Source organism: Mercenaria mercenaria, chromosome 11 (assembly GCF_021730395.1).
Source record: "Mercenaria mercenaria strain notata chromosome 11, MADL_Memer_1, whole genome shotgun sequence".
Taxonomy (NCBI): domain Eukaryota; kingdom Metazoa; phylum Mollusca; class Bivalvia; order Venerida; family Veneridae; genus Mercenaria; species Mercenaria mercenaria.
Window position 1 is genome coordinate 11,355,956 of NC_069371.1, and position 21,518 is coordinate 11,377,473.

Sequence of the window (21,518 nt, forward strand, 5' to 3'; positions counted from 1 at the left end):
GTTGAAATCAATGGAGATAGTATCAAGTTGAAATCAATGGAGATAGCACTATTTGTTTGAATCAATGAAACAAGTATGTTGAAATCAGTGGAGATAGTATCATGTTGAAATCAATGGCGCTAGTATCATGTTGAAATCAATGGTGCTAGTATCATGTTGAAATCAATAAAAATAGTACCATTTGTTTGAATCAATGGAGCTAGTATCATGTTGAAATCAACGGAGATAGTGCCATTTGTTTGAATCAGTGGAGCTCATGTTGAAATCAGTTGAGTTAGTATCAAGTTGTAGTCAATGTTGGTAACTTAACTTTGCCACCATTCATACATGTGAATCACAGCCTTTCCAATATGATGTTGTTGTTGAGTATTGTTTATCTTTGCAACTTCTATCTAATCGCACCAACGACTTTGTATGTTCTCCTGTGTGTTTCTCCGTATTCTAATACTTTCGGCATTGCCAATATTCTGGAGAGAATGCATGGAATTGGTTTCACATTGTTTAGCAAAATTGCCTCCAACACTTTTGGAAGCCATTTACCTTTCCATGGGACCGAGTGGTTAAGGTCACCGACTTCGAATCACTTGTTCCACATCGATGTTGGTTCGAGTCTCACTCGGATCGTTGAATTCTTTATGTGAGGAAACCATCCAGCTGGCTTACGGAAGGTCGGTGGTTCTACCCAATGAAATAATGCACGGAGGGGCACCTGGGGTCTTCCTCCACCATCAAAGCTGGAAAGTTGCCATATGACCTATAATTGTGTCAGTGCGACGTTAAACCAAACAAAAACAAAAAAGTCAGTCCTGATGGAATCCATCGCTATGAGAGTATGAGAGCCTTTTAATGATGAGCAAAAAGCAAGGGAGCTACTGGTACCATTTCTCACGTCTTTGGTATTCATGACGCGGCCGGGGATATAACCTACGACCTCCCGCACTCAAAGTATGCAGGCGCTCTACCATTAGGCTATCGATGCGGTCAAAAAGAGAAGAAAAAAACAGCAAATAACATCACTGAAGCTGAACTGTGTTAGCTAGTAACAACTCGGCGTGGTAAATATGTTTATAACAACAACACATTACCGAAAAAAGTCAAAACAAAATCTACTCAAACATGAAAGCACCGAGTGGTTTACGTGTTACCTGCCTTTGTGGGTGGTGATAAAGTAATTGGAGGAGTGCGGCAATCCATGCACATTATCTCCCCCCACCCCCTCTAAAAAAAGGGAAAAGAAAAACATTTTCAGTTTCTTGTGCCTTATCATCTAGTTACTTGAATCAGCGGGAACACAAGAATCGATGTGTTTTGTTTAAGCCGATGCCTTGCTTGATCAGGGAGTCGTATAACACCAATGTTTTCATTTGTAAACTTATTAACTGCGTTTCAGCTGCCAAGCTTTGCAAAATATGTCTAAAACAAGACAGTGGCGAATATGCAATATTTGGCAACATTTCTTATTAGAAAGAACTGGGTGAAACATTAACACTGACTAAAGAAGTATCAAAACAGGACAACAAACAAAAAAGTTATAGCCATTTGAGTACCTCATGTTATGAAACGGCAGCCATTTTGAGCACAGTGACATCATCTTTTCATCATTCTTTCATTTAGTGTAGGCTATAAGGCTGAAAATATGGCCGAATTGTGCACTTTTTAGAAGAGTTTTGATTGTTATCTAATACAATACTACTATCCATAACGGAACAGTTTAGATGTAGAACCCACCTGTACCAAGCCTTTTATGGTAAATTATAAGGGTCAGAGTTATGCCCCTTGAATCATTTATAGAAGGTACTAGTATACAACACCCACCATATACTTTTTTATGAAATACAAATTCCCGACATTTTATGCGAAATGTATGTCGGAGGAAATTATTAATCAGTCTGGGGGCTAAAAATTAAAATAGATATGCATATATGAGAGTTACGGCCTTGAAATTGTAAAATTACAGAAATATTGGACAACACTTATAATGGTACATTTAATGTTTGATTTTTGAAAAGTTTTGTTTAGCTATCTTTCCGAAAACGATGTTGTAAGTAGTAAATGACATGTTGATTAGTTGTGAAGCCCTATTTTTATGCCCCCGTTCTAAGAAGGAGGAGTATATTGTTTTTCAGAAGTCGGTCGGTCTGTCTGTCGGTCTTTTAATATGTTGAACAATCGGTTTCCGGATGATAACTCAAGAACGCTTAAACCTAGGATCATGATATTTGACAGGGAAGTTGGTCATAACCAACAAATTTATTTTTATTGATTTTGAGGTCAGTAGGTCAAAGGTCAAGGTCACAGTGACGGGAATAATTAAACAGTTTCTTGACGATAATTTGGAAACGCTTGGTTCTAGAATCGCGAAAGGTCGATCATGACTAGTCACATTGACGAAGAACAGGTCTACAGTTTTCTGATGATAACTCAAGAATGCTTGTGCATAGGATTATGAAAGTCGATAAGGAGGTGTGACAGGAAAGGCCGTACCGGCGACAGTAACCATCAGAACAAATCAACACCCTTTACAATATTTACAAATTTATTTACATAAGATGATTATTTACAATGAATAGATGATATGAAGAAAAAAAAACTGATTATAAGAAAAAAAAATAAAAGTTCAGTATCACCAGAAACAAAGTTCGTATAGTTCCATTCTAATGTGACGTGGTACAGTTCTTTAATTTAATTGCGAACTTTAAGTAGCACAAACAATATATGACAACATATCTTCTAATCCAGTCCCTTTAAACCGTGAATACGTTGATTCCGTATTGGCTCCCTATGGTGGTAGGTGATTGCATCCCTGAGCTGACTTCAGAGGATAACAAAAATCATCGTCTTTGCGGTTTACGGCACAACCATGGGACGAAAGCTCTGCGCTGGGAAAAATCACATCCAGGCGAGTGAAGACAAGTGAACCTCGGGCATTGTACTTCCGGGTTATGACATCACCAGGTAAAATCGCCTGGCGGAAGAAGCTCGATCGAGCATAAATTTCTAGCAAGAAAATAATTCAGACATAGATTCGTCTATAATGTCGGAAGGTGGTGTGCGCAAGGCATATTTAGTCCAGTCTATTTAAAGGGTAATGTCCCGCCAAATACTAAATTTCATGGGATTCACGGCCTATGCGTGAACTCTTACTATTTCTATTTTCACGGGATTCACGATATAGCCGGGGAATCTAACTACTTTGGCGCGAATTTAAATTGACAATTTGAGGCCCATTATAGTGGTTTTGGGGATAAAAACATAAATTACTGAAGTTTATAAAATATCAACTTTCTTATTACTGAACCGAATTTAATAAAATTTACATGGAAATTTAAGTTATGAAATACAGAAAAACATGAGAGGTATTTTATGCGTGAAATCTGACATTTACCTCAATTACTCAAAAATTTACAAAAAGATGATGTAATACCTGCATTTACACTACAGATAAAATAAGGCCCGTATGTCAATTTGTGACAGGAGGTTGGTCATGACCAGCAAATGATCTCTATCGATTTTTAGGTCACTTTGTCAATGGTTAAAGTTACATTGACCCGGAACATTTAAACAGTTTCTGGACAATAACTTCTAAACGCTTGGACCTAGAATCACGAAACTTAATCAAAAGGTTGATCATGACAAGCAGATGACCACTACTGATACTGAGGTCAGTAGGTCGAAGGTCAAGGTCAAATTGACGAAGAACAGGTATACCGTTTCCAGATGATATCTTAAGGATGTTTTGGCATAGGAGATTTGACACAACCAGCAGATGATCTCTGTCGATGTTGAGATCAGTAAGTCAAGGTCACAGGGATCCAGAACAGTCAAACAGTTTCTGGACGATGATTTGAGAACCCTTAGGCCTAGAATCACGAAACTTTATCGGGTGGTTGATCATGACCAAAAAATGACTCCTATTTATTTTAGACCAGTAGGTCAAAGATCAAGTTCACAGCGATCCGGAACAGTTGAACAGTTTCCGAATGATAACTTGAGAACGCTTAGGATTAGAATCACGAAATTAACGAAACTTGATAGGGTGGTTGATCATGACCAGCAGATGACCCCTGTTGATTTTGAGATCAGTAGATCAAAGGTAAAACATTGACCCAGAACAGTTAAAATATTTTGTCAAATAACAAGAAAATGCTTTGGTCTAAAATCAGATTTGATCTAGAGGTCATTTATGACTGGCAAATGACCTTTTATTTTGATTTGATGTCAGTACGTCAAACGTTCAGTGCACAGTGACCGAATAGGTTCTGTTTTTTGTGCAGTTACTGTATGCATCAAGGGTGGTAGGAGGAGGGGGGGGGGGGGTGCATTTCGTGATCTACGAGCTTTTTTCAATATTTTAATCTGTCTGTCTGTCCGTCTCTATACACTATCTTTGGCTGTCAATGTCCGACACATATCAGATTCTTGCCTTCAGCACCGTTATTTCAGTTTTCTGTCCTTCAGAAATATCCAACAATTTGTTCTCAGGGTCAAGAACAAGTTTAAACCTTCAGATCAAGGTCAGATGCGAGTAAAGGAAAATTAATAACATAAACACAATTATTAGCCATAAGCTTGTCACCATTACAAATCTTTAAGATGTTCCCTTAATGTAAGCATTGCAGGACATGATTCCAAAAGGAGTAAGCCGTTGTGACATTTGAAATTCAAGTTAATCAGGAGTCATAAACAAATATAACCTTTTAGTATCCACAACGCAAAGTATAAAATGTTTTGTTATAAATGAACATGTCAAAACCTTGTCTTCATACATGTATATATTGAGCTTAATATGAAAACGGTCATTGGGAATCTACAAAAAAAGTCGTCAGGTGATAAGGGGGGGGGGGGGGGGGGGGGGGAAGGAGGGAGGGGAATTGACCCTTGTATTTATTCACATTTTCATGTTCTATATATCGACACTTACCGGTGACCGTGGCACAGTGGTTAAGGCGTCCTCCTCGGGATCGGGTGATCGAAGGGGGATGTTTGTCATGGGACTCGTTCCGAAAAGGCCGGTTCGTGAGCCACCGACTTCTATCCGCCCGGCCCTTCGCAAAGTGCTAGGAGTTGGAAGGCAATTGGTACGCACAATAAATGTGTATCATAAACCAAATTGGCTAGCCCTTTTAAAAGGGGTGACACGATAATAAGCCAGACCTTTACCCTTATCTTTTATAAAATAGACATGATTAAAACATCAGTGCCGTAACAAGCTCTGAAAAAAACACGGAGGCAGAATTCTTTCGGAAAAAGAGTTGTAACATAGTTACAAATTTGTATTATAGTGTGTGTATGAATTATTGTTTTGTAATTGATTTTATTTAATTTTAATGTCCATTCAATGTACATGTATTACATATATCTATATTGCGTTTCAATTAATTGTCTTAAAGTTAAACATGTAACCGATTTGCCTGGTCACGAATTCTGTTTGCGATGAAGTAAACAACAGATGTTATATGTGTGCTACATCACGTTCCTTATTAACAGTATCATTGTATTTTTCAAGCTTTATCACGTGCGTTTAAATTCATAATTCGTAACTTTAGTAATATGTTAATTTTAACGTGGTATATATGATGTCTATCTAATCAATATTCTAGCTAGTGCGTGATGTGTAATATCTGCCTTTCCACCAAAGTAGACAAAAATTATAACTTAAATGCCAATCAAAGATGTTTTACTGTAAGTCCTTTGGACGAGATCGAATTGTGAGACTCCAAGATATAGTCTATGTGCTATAAAAATTTGTGTTCTAAGATTTATCATTTTTCTGTTTTGATTTTATATGAGTAAACATGAAGTAAGAATATAAGTTGTAGTAAACCTTGTAACTGAACTTGTTGTTAGCAACTATACAATTACGGGTGTGACTACGCTATAGTGTTTCATATATGGGCTTAGGTACAAACTGCGATTTTACAAGTCATCAGTTAATTTGAACTTTTTTTTTCTTCAACCATAGAAAGCACGTGGAGTTGTAGCATATGTTAATGCAGGGTTACAGGATTTTGTTTGAAATTCTGCAAGACAAAATAGAGTATTTTTAGTTATTTCAGATAAAACAATCTCGACAAAACATTTCAGAAATGTACACACAACTCGTCTGCAATATTGGAGCCAAGTTGATGTCTTGAAAAGTTTTGACACTATCCAATACAACTGTGTTAGTTTCAAGCGATTTCAGACAAAAATCTGAGCAAAATGTCACACTACTTGCTTTCATAACTGGAGTACACGTAGAGGGTTGTGTTCGGGGTCAAAGCTGTGCATTTTAAACAACCTTCGAAAAAAAATAATGAGGAAATAAGGTTAAAAAGTTTGCACTAGTCGCCTGCATAATTGGTATACAAGTAAAGATGGGATTTCAAGGGTCCTCCCCAAGAGTACTTTGATGTTATAAATGACAAAATGGTGCAATTTAAGACATCTCTGATAAAGAATTTGAGAGAATCAGGTTGAAATGTACACATTTCCCGGCTGCATAGCTAGAGTAGAAATAGAGATGGGGTCCAGGGTCCTCCCCGCGAAATTTTAAAATTGATAGAAGATAAATGGGACATTTACACCATCTCTGACAAAAATCCTTAGAAAATCAGGTTAAAGTGTACGCATACGACTACTCGTCTGTGTAATTTGAGTAAAAGTAGAAGTGGGGTTCGGGACCCTCTTAGAGAAATGTGGAAAATTCAATGAAGAGAACAAGTAGTGGGCTCAGAAGTTCTTAAGTTCCACAAGAAAATGGTACGTTTTTAAAGCCAGATTATGAAATTGTTAGTAAAACTTTGTGTGATTCACAAGCAAAAGTACAAAATTGAATGCTTATATGAGAAATGATTGGAGGGAAATGTGTGACTATGTTTAGGAGTTACCGTTGACTGTACAATCGCACAAGAACCAAAACTCAATATCTCTTTCGTAAGCCAGTGTAAAAAAGTCAAGACGAGATATCATTTTCATCAGTATGTATATATGACTCGGGCATTTCTTGATTGGACACATCAAAAATCCTAAAATGGACAAAGAAATATTTACATCTACGAAGAGGATTTAAATAAACCATTTACAAAAATACCTGAGTATATAGACAAATCAGGTAAGATATTTTTATCTATCTGTTTTGTTTAGAGCGAAAACAGAACTTTTATAGATATATCAAATGTAAAAAAAACAAAGAAAAAACCACGTTGCTTAAAAAACCCACCGAGGAATCTGCCACGGCGTGCCTCTACGTAGTTACGGCACTGAACATGCGAAAAACATAGCCGCGAAATCGTCAACTGATGTATATTTTTTTTATATAAAACTTGTCGTTTTCTATTCAGCCCGTTAAACAATTTCATTTCGTCGATGATAAAATCTGAAACTGGTCTTCAATTATTCTGCGATATACGTGATAATTTCAGTATGTTGTCAGATGTAAATGGTGTCATTGATTTATCTATGGTGGCTTTTAGGGTGTTTCGTGATGTTGCATTGGCGAGCGCGTGGTTTAGGCAACACGTTTTGTGTCGTCCTGGCACACACCTCAAACATCATAATAAAATTTTGAAAATGTGTGTGTTGTTTTGGTATGCGCACAACTTGACAAAACAAACTGATAAAGATACACAAAACTCGACATAAAGATACATTTAATTTCGTATTTAAAATAGAGCTAGAGTCCTTACTCGACTTTCATACATTTGATTGATTCTGAAACTGTCGTAAAGAAATTGTTTCTTTTTTTGTGCAGTGAAGAGAAAATGTCCGATAAGAGGACTGTACTGGTTTCTACAAGGAAAGACGGTTTTGTGTGTATCGTAGCTATACACCGGACACGTTTAAAGAACCAGATTGTCTATTCACAAAGAACTAAGCTAAGTTAACCGGACAAGCCTGTATCTAAAAGGGATTTCTCTCTCTCCCTTTATTATTATTATTATTATTAATATTATTATTATATACCATATTTATATAGCACTCTTTTCATATAAAAATACGTTCAAAAGTGCTTTACATAAACGACATCTATATAATGTTCAATACAAATGGTAATTGGACAATTATAGAAAACAATTTTAAATTTGATGTAAGCAGATCTAATCATGAAACAAAATACAAGATCGTAAAAAATATTAACTGATCTATTAAAGGGGCTTTAGCGGCTTTTTCTCACTCTGTCCCGATGGTCAGATTGCTCTGTGTTTGTACTAGTTGAGAGCACAGGCGATTAATTTCGCGCCCTGCTAGGTTTCGCTATGTAAAGCGTCTTTGCATGCTTATCATGGAAAGGGCGCTATATGTATGTGGTACAATGATAATCATGATGTAATTTCATCCGGTTGCTCAAACTTACTTATCAATTATTTATCAAAATTTCGAGCTAGATGGAAAAATGATAACATTTTTACAGAAATATTCTAGAATGAAATTGGAAAAAAATGCCACGGCTCGTCAGGGACATATCTAGCTAATAACTATCTTCGTACCTGTAAGAAATAGCAACGGTTTAATTTTTATGCCCCCGAAGGGAGGCATATAGTTTTTGAACCGTCTGTCAGTCTGTCGGTCTGTCCGCAATTTTCGTGTCCGGTCCATATCTTTGTCATCGATGGATGGATTTTCAAATAACTTGGCATGAATGTGTACCACAGTAAGACGACGTGTCGCGCGCAAGACCCAGGTCCGTAGCTCCAAGGTCAAGGTCACACTTAGACGTTAAAGGATAGTGCATTGATGGGCGTGACCGGTCCATATCTTTGTCATCGATGGATGGATTTTCAAATAACTTGGCATGAATGTGTACCACAGTAAGACGATGTGTCGCGCGCAAGACCCAGGTCCGTAGCTCAAAGGTCAAGGTCACACTTAGACATTAAAGGATAGTGCATTGATGGGCGTGTCCGGCCCATATCTTTGTCATCGATGGATGGATTTTCAAATAACTTGGCATGAATGTGTACCACAGTAAGACAACATGTCGTGCGCAAGACCCAGGTTCGTAGCTCAAAGGTCAAGGTCACACTTAGACGTTAAAGGATAGTGCATTGATGGGCGTGTCCGGTCCATATCTTTGTCATCGATGGATGGATTTTCAAATAACTTGGCATGAATGTGTATCACAGTAAGACGACGTCAAGGTCAAGGTCACACTTAGACGTTAAAGGTCATTTTTCATGATAGTGCATTGATGGGCATGTCCGGTCCATATCTTTGTCATTCATGCATGGATTTTAAAATAACTATGCATGAATGTGTGACACAGTAAGACGACGTCGTCGCCTTATTTCCAGAGTGACGTAACTCGATTTTTCGAAAATATGGAGTGTTTGGCATCATTTTTTTCTGCTCGTCGAGCTCTAGATGATGAGACTATAAGTGTCCCTATAGAACGTCTATAAATGTGTTTAATTTCAGTTCCATACTGACGCATGTCGGGTTTTTGGCTTTCAGTTGATTTCCAGGGTGACGTTAAAAATCAACCAATCGCGTTGTTTTATTTGGTCGCCATCTTGGATTTAGAGCAATGGCTGTGTTAGATTTGTGCAGTGACAACAAGTGGATTTTCTTTAGAAAAACTAGTCGTGCAAGTTGTATTGTACAAATATGTAAGTTTTAATACATTGTTTCAAGATAAATCTACCATATCTGCAATTTTGTACTGTATAATAACACTACATGCATATAAATTATGTGTTTACATGTATAGAAAAACTGAAAATATTTCGGATGTCAATTTTCGGATACAAAAATATAACTGAATTCTTTACTTCTTAATCTGTTTTGTGGTATCTATCTTTTAAGTGTTAAAAATAGAAATATTCATTCATTCATTCATTGATTCATTGATTTCAATATGGCCACAAAGTAGATATTTGGATCATGGTGAGGTATCTGAAAAAGGAGGTATATGGCTTCTGTAATGTCATTTTCAGACTTCGGCAGAATGTTCAATTTTTCTTCCAGGCTTCGGCAGAATGTCCAATTTTTCTTCCAGGCTTCGGCAGAATGTCCAATATTTCTTCCAGGCTTGGGCAGAATGTCCAATTTTTCTTACAGGCTTAGGCAGAATGTTCAATTTTTCTTACAGGCTTAGGCAGAATGTCCAATTTTTCTTCTTAGCAAGTCTTCAGTTTGAGAGGCGGCAGGTTTCTAGATGTACATTGAATTTTACCTGTAGCAGTTATAAAGAGTCCCCATTTAATTGTTTGAACATAATTTTCTCTCAGGTTTTTCAGATGCATCTGTGTACATTTCTTAATATATTTATTGAATGTTGATATATATTTCTCATTTTGTATCATATTTCCTAGGCTGAATTTCGATGTTCTTCCAGATGAACTAATACTGCATGTTTTCATATACATTGACCTACAACACCTTCTCCAGTCTGTAAATAGAGTGTGTCATAAGTTCAACGATGTGATAAAGAAGCACTCAATACTATGGTGCCATTTCGAGTTTCCTGAACAACTGGAATTGAATAAAACCAATTTGGAAAATATTCTGTCTCATTCTGTGAGGATTGTTGATCTGTTCATGCCATGTACTGTGTTAAAATGTAAAATACCAGAAATCACCAAAGTGTTTGCTGCATCCAAGTTTACGTACTTGGACCACCTAAATATCAGTGAAGCTCCGATTTCAACGCTTTGTTGGTTATACAATGCACCAAATATTCGTGTATTAGACCTCTCAGGTTGCAGTCTTCTCGTTGATGAAGATTTTCAGGTTTTAGTTGATTGCTTCAACTTGGAACAGCTGTATTTAAGTTTCACAAACATTACACAAACAACACTTGTGAAAGTATGCTTAAATAAACATATGTATTTACTAGACGCGTGTGGTGTGAAACTAGATGTTGAACATTGTAGAAACTTACTGAAAAATGTACAGGGACATATGATATCTATTCATATTTCACTTCAAAACAATGTTGATCAAAATGATTTTAAATACCATATAATAGACTGTTTCCTGGACACCACAGTGAAGATATACGTTCAAGCATGAGCAGAATTAATTTACGTGAGGACATTCGAGACCTTGAAATGAAATACCTTGACTGCAGTATTCATATTGTTTTAGCATCATTTAGAGGATTTAAAACAAGCAAGTGAAATCCGTAATTTTAAAGATGAGTAAATTTAGTGTCAGTCAGGTGTTGAATATGCTAAATGATATGGACTCAGACGATGCAATGGCAGAAAATACTCAGTCTGATGATGAGAAAGAGAATGCCAAGGAGGAAAATGGTGTACCTTTAAACCTGTATGACAGTAATGAATTACCGGTATCTTTTGTAGAGGAACTTAACGGTCAACACCTCTGTATGGTGTCTGAGAACAGTATTGATGTTTTCATGAACTTAGATCAAGCACACCATGGACCTTATGCTGTTGCATATAGCAATTCAGTAAATAGTGAAAACCCGAAAGAAGTGATACACAATGATGCCATAACGCCTACATATTTCGACAACACTTATGATACAATAAATGAGGAATGTAACCTATTAGAACTCCAATCACCAAACAACAATCAAGCAACAATCAAGCAACATATTTTAGTGTGACTGATGCAATTACTACAGGTTATGACAATATAAGTGACATGATAAATGATAGTACACAGAATGACTATAATGATAGTTTCAATGAAGGTAGTGAATACTATTATTGTGCAAAACTGTATGATCAAAGCTCTAGATATATGACTGAACAAGTTAGTGACACATCTCAGAGTTTTAACACCGTTTCTGACCAAAACACAGATGAAAATAATATTGTCAGTTCTCATACCGTGATTGGATCTGGTAGAAAAGAAATGCCTGGTCCTAGCTCAGATAATGTAATTTGGCAAACTACAGTCTTTAAATCCAGTGTTTTCAAGGAGGTGACAGTTTAAAAATTGTACACAATGTACTCTGATTGTACACATCATAATCAACATACATTATTCTAGACAATAATGGTGTTTAGTCCATTTTACATGTACCAGTTAAATCTGTTTTGTGTTCGACTTTTTGCAAAGGCATTGTGAGGTAAATTTATATGTGTTTTGAACAGTTTTAAAAGTTTAATATGTTTGTGTTTTTGACTTCTTGAAGAGGCTTATTATGATAAGTACACGCTATGAACATTTTAACTGGACAGACAAACAGTTTTTTTTATTGACATTATATTTTTTTCGATAGTTAAAAGTGGGTGCTTTAAGCAGTATTCATACTTGAATCTAGAAATTAATGAATAAGAAGAACTTGTATGATACTATTAAAATATCAATTTGCGCTTTTGATTATGCTTTAGAACTAAAGTATCAGGTAAGGTGACTGGTTTTAGTACACATTATCAATAGTGTAATTATGCTCTTAATATTTTAACTTTTTATACAAGTTTCCATGTTTTGTTCCAGACTTTTGGCAATTACTTTTTAAGATAAATAATTATGTGCTTCCAACAATTTTGTTTTGAATTCCAATTCAAAGTGTTTATATTTTCTCTATTGACCATCCAATATCTCAGTATATCAGAAAGATGGATTTTTAATAAAACTACTTAATACTTATCAATGCATCATGTTAAGTAAAATAATAATCCCATTCAGTGGATACTATTATTTAATTGAATTATTCAATTCAAAATTTAACTAAGAAAGGTTTCATCTCTGAATTTTTTTTTTAAAATATCAGAACGTTTATATAATTATGTGCACTGTTTTATTGTTTCTGGAATAAAGTTACGTCAAAATTAGTGTAGTCGTTGTTTTGAAAAAGATATTTCCAAACTGACGTAATTTAAAATTTAATTCCAAAGTGACGTAACTCGATGTGTCACTTTGGAAATAATATTATCCTCCTCTAGACTTAATTTTCGACAAAAAATTGATTTTAATTTATTTAATAGAATTAAAACTATCTTAAATATAAAAGTGAAAATTGGAATATAGGTACTTTTTAATGAATATAAACTATTTCTCAAATCCCAGATAGGTCAGTCAATTAACGAAAAAGTTATACGCTTTCAAAACTTTGAACCTCATTTTCTCAAAACTACAAAAATGCAAGTTACGTCAGTCTGGAAATAAGGCGACGACGTGTCGCGCGCAAGACCCAGCTCCGTAGGTCAAAGGTCCTAAACTCTAACATCGGCCATAACTATTCATTCGAAGTGCCATCGGGGGCATGTGTCATCCTATGGAGACAGCTCTTGTTTCTTTATAGGTTACAATGTACTTAATGTCTGCGCTACTATTTTTAATGTAAAATTACAATGCAAAGTATTTTCTTGTCAGCATGTCTAGTGTTACATTTCTTGCGAGATAACCCTCGTCTTGAAAGTCTGTCTATAGACAATCAGTAAATAAAAAAATATTGGGTTTTCCATAATGCAGTGAAGCCATGGTCACGTGACTGAGATACTTGATAAAACGATAATATTGCGTAGGAAGACTTCAGCAGGTACGTACATTCACTTACATTCTATCCTGCAGGTTCTACACAAACATAGAACAATATAACGTTACGTAGCTCTAAATCATCCACGGACATTCAAGTTTACGTACATTTTATATTTAGCATGTAAATACATTAACTAGGCGGGAAAATAGCACTATATACTGACACAGACTACTTCCAGTGTTCAGTGTGACCACAGAGGCAGAATCGGCGAATTACTACCTTCGTTCCTTATTTGAACACTTTCTCAAGAATCTGCGCCTTTCGAGTGGTAACAAAGTCGTAAAGCTCGCTTTGACACTTTGCCTTATTTCATATGAAAGTCTTACTGGCTATCATCTGCATGATTTTTATAGTATTTGTCAATATTTACAAATGAATACTTGCATACTTGCAATAAATACTATTTGTCACGGTCCAGTTGTTTTTGTCATAAGCTTCTGAACATTGTATGAAAACATTGCAATGAAATTGTTAACTAAAAAGTTTCAGATCAATCTACTTATGCGTACATTGACATTTTATCCACTTTTATGTTAATTCTAGTTGGCACGGCTCCAACCTTAATCTTTATATGATTTTTTACAAAATAATTCAATATATACATCTTTTACATGCAGAATGCTTAAATCAATAAAGTTCGACACGCTCCAATAATTTTGCAACAAACACCAAACAAATATATGTGTCGCGTCGGCATTTAAAAGACAAATATTTGTACAAGATATTTTTAGAATTGAGCAAAAAATAAAAAAAATATGAAAAGTATAATGAAAATCTCCACTGGTAAAGTTTCCTAAAAATCGGCCTATATTTTGTAAAATACTTCATGCAGCGATGGGTTCTACATCAAAACTGTAATATTATGGTACAATACACAAGAATCATACAAATTTAAAACTCTTCTAAAAAGTGCACAATCATCTGGCTTATAGCCTACACTAATTATATTGACATTACCATATATAGAAAATCAATGAATAACAACTAAGAGAATCAAATTGTGTGGACCGTTATAATAGTACTAACCCTAGTGTATATGTAAAATATTTTTCCATGTTTTTTTTTTTTTTTTTTACATAATCTTGTCATAAATACCATATCTGGTAATGCCTATAGATATAGGGAAGAACGATCACGTCACTGTGCCCATAACGGCTCTCATTTTTTTTCAATTGGAAAAATTTAAATTGTAGCTCAGGTGAGTTTTTCTGATCACTCGATGTCCGTCGTCTGTCGTCTGTCTGTCTGTCTGTCTGTCGTCTGTCAACATTTAGCTTGTGTATGCGATATAGGCTGTATTTTTCAACTGATCTTCATGAAATTTGGTCAGAATGATAACCTTGATGAAATCTAGGCCGAGTTTGTAAATGGGTTATCTTGGGTCAAAAACTAGGTCACTAGGTCAAATCAAAGAAAAACGTTGTGTATGCGATAGAGGCTGTATTTTTCAATTAATCTTAATGAATTTTAGTCAGAATAAGTATCTTGATAAAATCTAGGTCGTGTTTGAAAATGGGTTATCTTACACATTCAGTACTTAACCTTTTCAAATCTTCAGTTAAATACGGAATAATAACCTGTTAAAGGTGTGACTTTCCTGTTCACCAACATGTACATAAATCACACGAGGGCGGTATCGCTCACACGAGTAGGTACCTGAATAACCAGTGTGGGTAAGGTAATAAGAAAATGGTTATTTTAAAAGAGAATATTCTAATTTTGACAATGTATAGACATGTACACATTTAGAAAGAGGTCAATGAAATATATAAGCTGACTAAAAAATATGAATTATATCAATGTCAAATATCCAGCTAATATAATCTGAATAACTGTGAAAAAATACGTTTTTTTCTGCGAAAATGAAGATATTTTAAGGCGATGGTATATATTTTTTACGATTGATGGTATTATTTTGGATTATATGAGGACATTTTTGTTAGGAAAATGAAAAGCAGTCATTCTATGTGTTAACCGTTACTTTCATTTCACAAAAACTGGAATCACAGTAAAATTAGATCGATTTTTTTCGAAGACAGTGTGTAGAAAACCAGATACCTCTGACGATGTACCATGGTACCATCATCGTTGTTTCTGTCAATCGAGCGGATACCGTCCTCGTTATTGAAATGAGCATAACATTGAGGCAGACCCATTTTATAATTTAGCAATGACCAGCCAAGATAAAGATAAAACTTTGGTCTTTTATGCCCTCCAGCTACTGGAAGCAGCCTATCCGGAGAAAAACTTCTCACATCGCTCCAAATTCGCTATCAACTTAGTATCAAGATCCATCTACATAGACACATTCTTATGTGTATTTTCAATTCAATATTGCTTCCGTACATTTTGTCTTGTTATTTAAGTTGTTACGGGGTATAAAATGTTCATAGCAAAAACAAAATTAAATGTGTTCAGAAATTCTTTTTGACAATGATTTTTGTCAAATATTTTATTGCGATTGACCCATGCTCCTAAGCTTCGTTTTGAGGAATAAAGCCGATAATTCCGTCGAAAACACATTTTACTGCAAGAATACATCATGCACAGGGCCGGATCCAGAAATTTTTGACCCCGGGGGGGGGGGGGGGGGGGCACCAGTCTTGAACGAAGACATCACTGCCGAGGTGCAACACTGCAAGGTATTGGAGGGGGTGTCTTTGTCCATGTTAGACGTTAGGCAGGGGTTCCGGGGTCAGGGGGACTCCTGGAAATTTTTGAGATACAGGCAGAAAATGATGTCCGCTGGTGTATTTTAGGTCTAAATTTTGAAGTTGGGAGGGTTGTGGGAACGCTAAATGATACAACTTCGCTAAATGATACAACTGACGTTAAATGATACAAAACTGACGTTAAATGATACAACCAACGCACTGGCACCAGATCAGAAAGAAAATGCCTCCGTATGTGTTATACCCTACCCCTAGGTATTCTATAAGAACCATGGTCATGAACGGGAAAGTGCACTAACCCGTTCCAATCGTACATTTCTCAACTTAAACGCGCAGTTCGGTGAATGTGTACCTAGTATATTGAACAAGCGATAATTTATCTTCCATCATGCACCAGTCACATTGTCTCAATATACCATATTGCTGAGATTATCAACATATTTTATGCTTTCGTCAACGTTACAGAAAAAACTTGCTTGAACTTCCCTAATGAACATCCGGTCTAGAGGTCACGGCAGTGCGCACATGTTTGGCGAAACGTAAACAAACAAAAACAGATTTTAAAAAAATCACAGTTTTACACTAAAACTCGAAATGATGAATGAAATTCATCTTGTATATGATCTTTAATTTGAAATCGTACATTGGTCTGCATCTGTTCTGTATATTTTATTCATTTTGCACATTTTGCTGCATTTTCACATTTTAGCGGACACGTGTAGTAAAATGACGATTGACATACATTTTTACAACAGCCAATCAGAATGGTTTTGTAATCTAGAACGGAACTTCACCAGGGAAGTTCAAGCAAGTTTTTTGTGTAATGTTGAAATTACTATAAACTACGCGTTGTTTTTTTAAGATAAGATGTATTGAAAAATGTGACTGGTACACAATGGAAGATAAATTACCACTTGTTTGATATCCATAGTACACATTTACCCAACTGCGTGTTTTAGATATGAAATGCGCGATTGAAACGGGTTAGTATATTTTCCCGTTCACGACCATGGTTCTTATAGAATACCTAGGGGTAGGGTATAACACGTACGGAGGCATTTTCTTTCTGATCTGGTGCCAGTGAACCAACGCTAAATGTTACAAAATCGAGGCTCGCTAAAAGGTAAGAAAAACAAAAAAACTAACGCTAAATGATGCAACATTTTTAAGCTCGCTAAAAGATACAAACCGTTGACACTAAAAGATACAAATTTTCTATACTATAGGGGTATGTGTGTCGACGATTTCAGGAAATTATTATCTCATTTTATGCACGATATATCAAACGGAAATTTAGATAGAGTTTTATATGTTTCCTGTGAAATAAACATATACATGATCCCAATTTTATTTTCCAGAAGTGCTTGCCAGCGTATATAAATGAAGAACAAAGCGTCATGTATTCGGTCTTTATACAATCTCTACGCCGTTATTAATACTTTTGTGGTATAAATTGGAATCAGTGGTACATTTCTTATTTTGTTAGTCCTTCAAACTGAGTTTAAAACGTATCCTTGCCGTAGTAACATATGCAAAATGGATACTCTTTTTTTAATCTGTTATATTTATGTTGTTGACACTGTTATTATAACAAATCAAACTTATTTTTATTCTTGCAAATTACCCGCTATAATTGTATATTTTTGTTTTAGAGCACGCGTAAATATATACGTACATGTGTAATTTAACGCGTGCATGCGTAATTCTGGGTATACTATATATACACGTCCACCTATATATTTACCATTAATAACATGTTTTGATTCTTGATGCTTATATATTTAGAAATTTACGTGCAAGCGTATATTTATACGTACTCTTGCATTTTTATTACATGTTTGATGTCATGTGAATGAAATAAAGCCACCACTTTGATAATTCACTATATATAATGTATTCTAATATGGCTAACAATGCTTTAATCATCACAACGATGTTATGCAGATGTCACGTCAACGTAATATTTAGCGCCATGTACGCATCAAGAAATAGCGCTTTAAAATTTCACGAAGTATTTTACTTAATAACATGTTTTAAACGAAATGTCACATTGCACACATGTTTTGATTAATTTAAGTATACTGGGTTAGTTATTCGCTTTGCTGAATAATTCGCAATAATTTTCGCTCGAAGTAAATTCTACCGCAAGACGTATTACCGTTTCCGGTCCTGGAATGTTTTAATAAATACTACTTACTATTGGCGCCATGCTTGAGCGAAGAAACAGTTCCATCATATTTGATATAAATTTTACAATAAAAACATATAAGAATCGAAATAATTTATAGCAAAACAGTGCTTTATCACTATTTATACACGATGGGTGGTTATACGTTGAGCGTAATAATTTCACGTGCGCCCTCGTTAAATTATTACGCCCAACGTATAACCACAAAATACAATTGGGATCATGTATATGTTTATTTCACAGGAAGCATACAAAACTATATTCAAATTTCCGTTTGACATGTCGTGCATAAAATGAGATAATAATTTCCTGAAATCGTCGACAAATGTAGAAATTATCCACATACCCCTATAGAAAATTTGTATCTTTTAGCGTCAACGGTTTGTATCTTTTAGCGAGCCTAAAAATGTTGTATCATTTATCGTTAGTTTTTTTTATCTTTTAGCGAGCCTCGATTTTGTATCATTTAGCGTTGGCTGTATCATTTAGCGTCAGTTTTTTTTTTCATTTAACGTCAGTTGTATCACTTAGCGAAGTTGTATCATTTAGCGTTCCCACAACCCTCCACATTCTCTCAATCCATGTGTTGATAAAACTTTGCTTTGCTTATCCATAAAATTATGTAAAGTTCCGGCTAATTTGCTAACGATCATATACCGTGAGTATGAAACACTCATACTAACTATAGCTATCACTTGACACTTGTCTGCTTTTCCTTTAAGCGTAAACCGGAATCAATCCATCTTTAGAAATAACCTCAAGGTTTTGAAAAATTAAAAATAGAAATGTAAAAACCCAAGCGTTACCATAATTAAGTTTATGATAGTTTGGATATGTGGTAACGTATTTTCAAGTAAGTTGAAAACTTAATATATTAATTTAATATATTATTTGATATATTTCTAATATTAATACATGTGCATGTTATCGCAATAATACACCACCTATCTCTGTTCTTGTTTTATTAAACAATTTTATTAAACAATTTTGAGTTATAAGATAAGATAAGATAGATAAGATAATATTTATTTAACGTCGGTTATATATAAAAGTTACAACATAAGCTAGAACATATTGCTAGTAAAGGCATGTTTCGTTTCACCCAACCCGGCTATTACGTGACCAACAAGAGAACATTTCAAAAACCACCGCACGTCGCATGCCGGCTGCATGACCGACATCAAAACAAAATAACTCTTAAATTGTTTTAGCTTTTTAAAAAGAAAAAGCGAGATGGTTCTATATACACATTTTCAAAGCCCCTCTAACTTTTCTAGAAAATGGAGCTCGTGAAAGATAAGGACCTTTCGCTTTGCGTAAACGTGAGAACAACCTACGCCGTTGTAATTTGGTTGTACCGGAGAAGTGCAAGGAAGCTAACTGTTCTTACACTGACATAACTTTTGCCAACAGGCTTTATTTATTTTCTAAAGTATATATTCGATGTAGAAATATCTTATTGGTCTCGTTATTAGCTCGACTATTCGAAGAATAGGGGATCTATCCTACTCGCCCCGGCGTCGGCGTGAACGTGAGCGTCACACAAATGTTAAAGTTTGCGTACCACCCCAAATATTTTCAAAGTCCATTGAGATATTGGTTTCATATTTTGCATACTTCTTTACCATTATGACCCCAGTCTGTAAAAAGGAGGAGGCAACTATATCAAGCATTTTGACTGAATTATGGCCCCTTTTCGACTTAGAATAAATGTTAAAGTTTGCGTACCACCCCAAATATTTTCAAAGACCATTGAGATATTGCTTTTATATTTTGCATACTTATTTATCATCATGACCCCAGTCTGTAAAAAGGAGGAGGCGACTATATCAAGCATTTTGACTGAATTATGGCCCCCTTTCGACTTAGAATAAATGTTAAAGTTTGCTTACCACCCAAATATTTTCAAAGTCCATTGAGATATTGGTTTCATATTTTGCATACTTGTTTACCATCATGACCCCAGTCTTTAAAAAGGAGAAGGCAACTATATCAAGCTTTTTGTCTGAATTATGGCCCCTTTTCGACTTAGAATAAATGTTAAAGTTTGCGTACCACCCCAAATATTTTCAAAGTCCATTGAGATATTGCTTTCATAGTTTGCATACTTGTTTACCATCATGACCCAAGTCTTTAAAAAGGAGGAGGCAACTCTATCAAGCATTTTGACTGAATTATGACCCCTTTCCGACTTAAAATATGCTTATTGTAATGTTTAAGTTTTACTCATTGCTTACAATATACTATCAAGCACTGAGAATAGTCGAGCGTGCTGTCCACTGACAGCTCTTGTTTATATCCGTTGGCACCTCGATTAGATTGAAATGTACTCTATACTAAACAAAACAGATAAACTGTCATTTAGCCAGTATGTTAAGAATCACTTAACTTATATCGACTTATCGCATAGTGCGGCAATTTTCCTTTGATCTTTGCAGCATGTTATACATAGTAACACACAATATTACTACAAAACTGTGCTGATATCTTACAAAACTGTTGCGATATATATCAACACGGAAATCTCTATAGAGTTTCATAAGAAAAAAAGTGTTCCGATATATATCAGCACAGTAAAACTGTTCCGATATATATCGGAACACTTTTTCTCTATTGAGGTCCTATCAAGGGAGTATAATTTTTTCCTTTCAAAGAAAAGATGATTTTAGCTCCAATTTACAGTTCACAGAGAAAGAATTGTCACAAACACCTACATTTATAAAGTAAAAGAATAAATAAACTAGAATATTTCAAAAACTTGATAGTTATTGCCAAATTCAGAAATACATGAAATATAGGAAATTCTGAGATTTCTCAAATGTTTCTTTTTCTTTGATTTTTTTTACAAACAAAACAACAAGTTTTACAATATGTCTGGCCAATGAAATGCAAAGATTTAAAACCAATGCAGAAATTTGTTGGGTACTTTTATCTGGGGAACACATTTTCTAAAACAGAAGTTTTAGTGTTTCAGTCAGCGAGGCGCAGAAAGGGAATCAAAATAGTAAAAATAATAATAAACAAATTTAAATGAAAATAATATATACATTTTAATGATAAACTATGCGATAAAACAGTTATAATATGTAGTGCTCGTGTGTTACCAGGATATATCAGAGCTAGGGGTACATCTCGTTATTTTTCTCTTCACATATCTGTCTCGGCCTACCGGCCTCGACGATATGTGCAGAGAAAAATACCCTCGATGTACCCCTAGCTC

At 35.2% G+C, this 21,518-nt stretch overlaps 2 protein-coding genes across 3 annotated transcripts in view; both read left to right on the forward strand.

The window, feature by feature from the left end:
- Positions 1-5,775: 5,775 nt before the first annotated feature.
- The window catches only part of LOC123532397 (uncharacterized), a 45,491-nt gene continuing 29,748 nt past the window's right edge, over positions 5,776-21,518 (forward strand). Inside the window, exon 1 of one of the 2 annotated variants that reach the window (XM_053518564.1) lies at positions 5,776-7,093. The gene's annotated coding sequence lies outside the window, so the exon portion shown is untranslated. Of the gene's footprint in view, positions 7,094-19,075; positions 19,152-21,518 lie in introns of those variants that run through there. The other variant, XM_053518563.1, reaches the window with a different exon arrangement.
- Positions 9,279-11,525, forward strand: LOC128547014 (uncharacterized). Its single transcript, XM_053518565.1, has 2 exons — positions 9,279-9,587; positions 10,293-11,525. Coding segments are annotated over exons 1-2 (702 nt in total). The 5' UTR covers positions 9,279-9,585; the 3' UTR covers positions 10,993-11,525.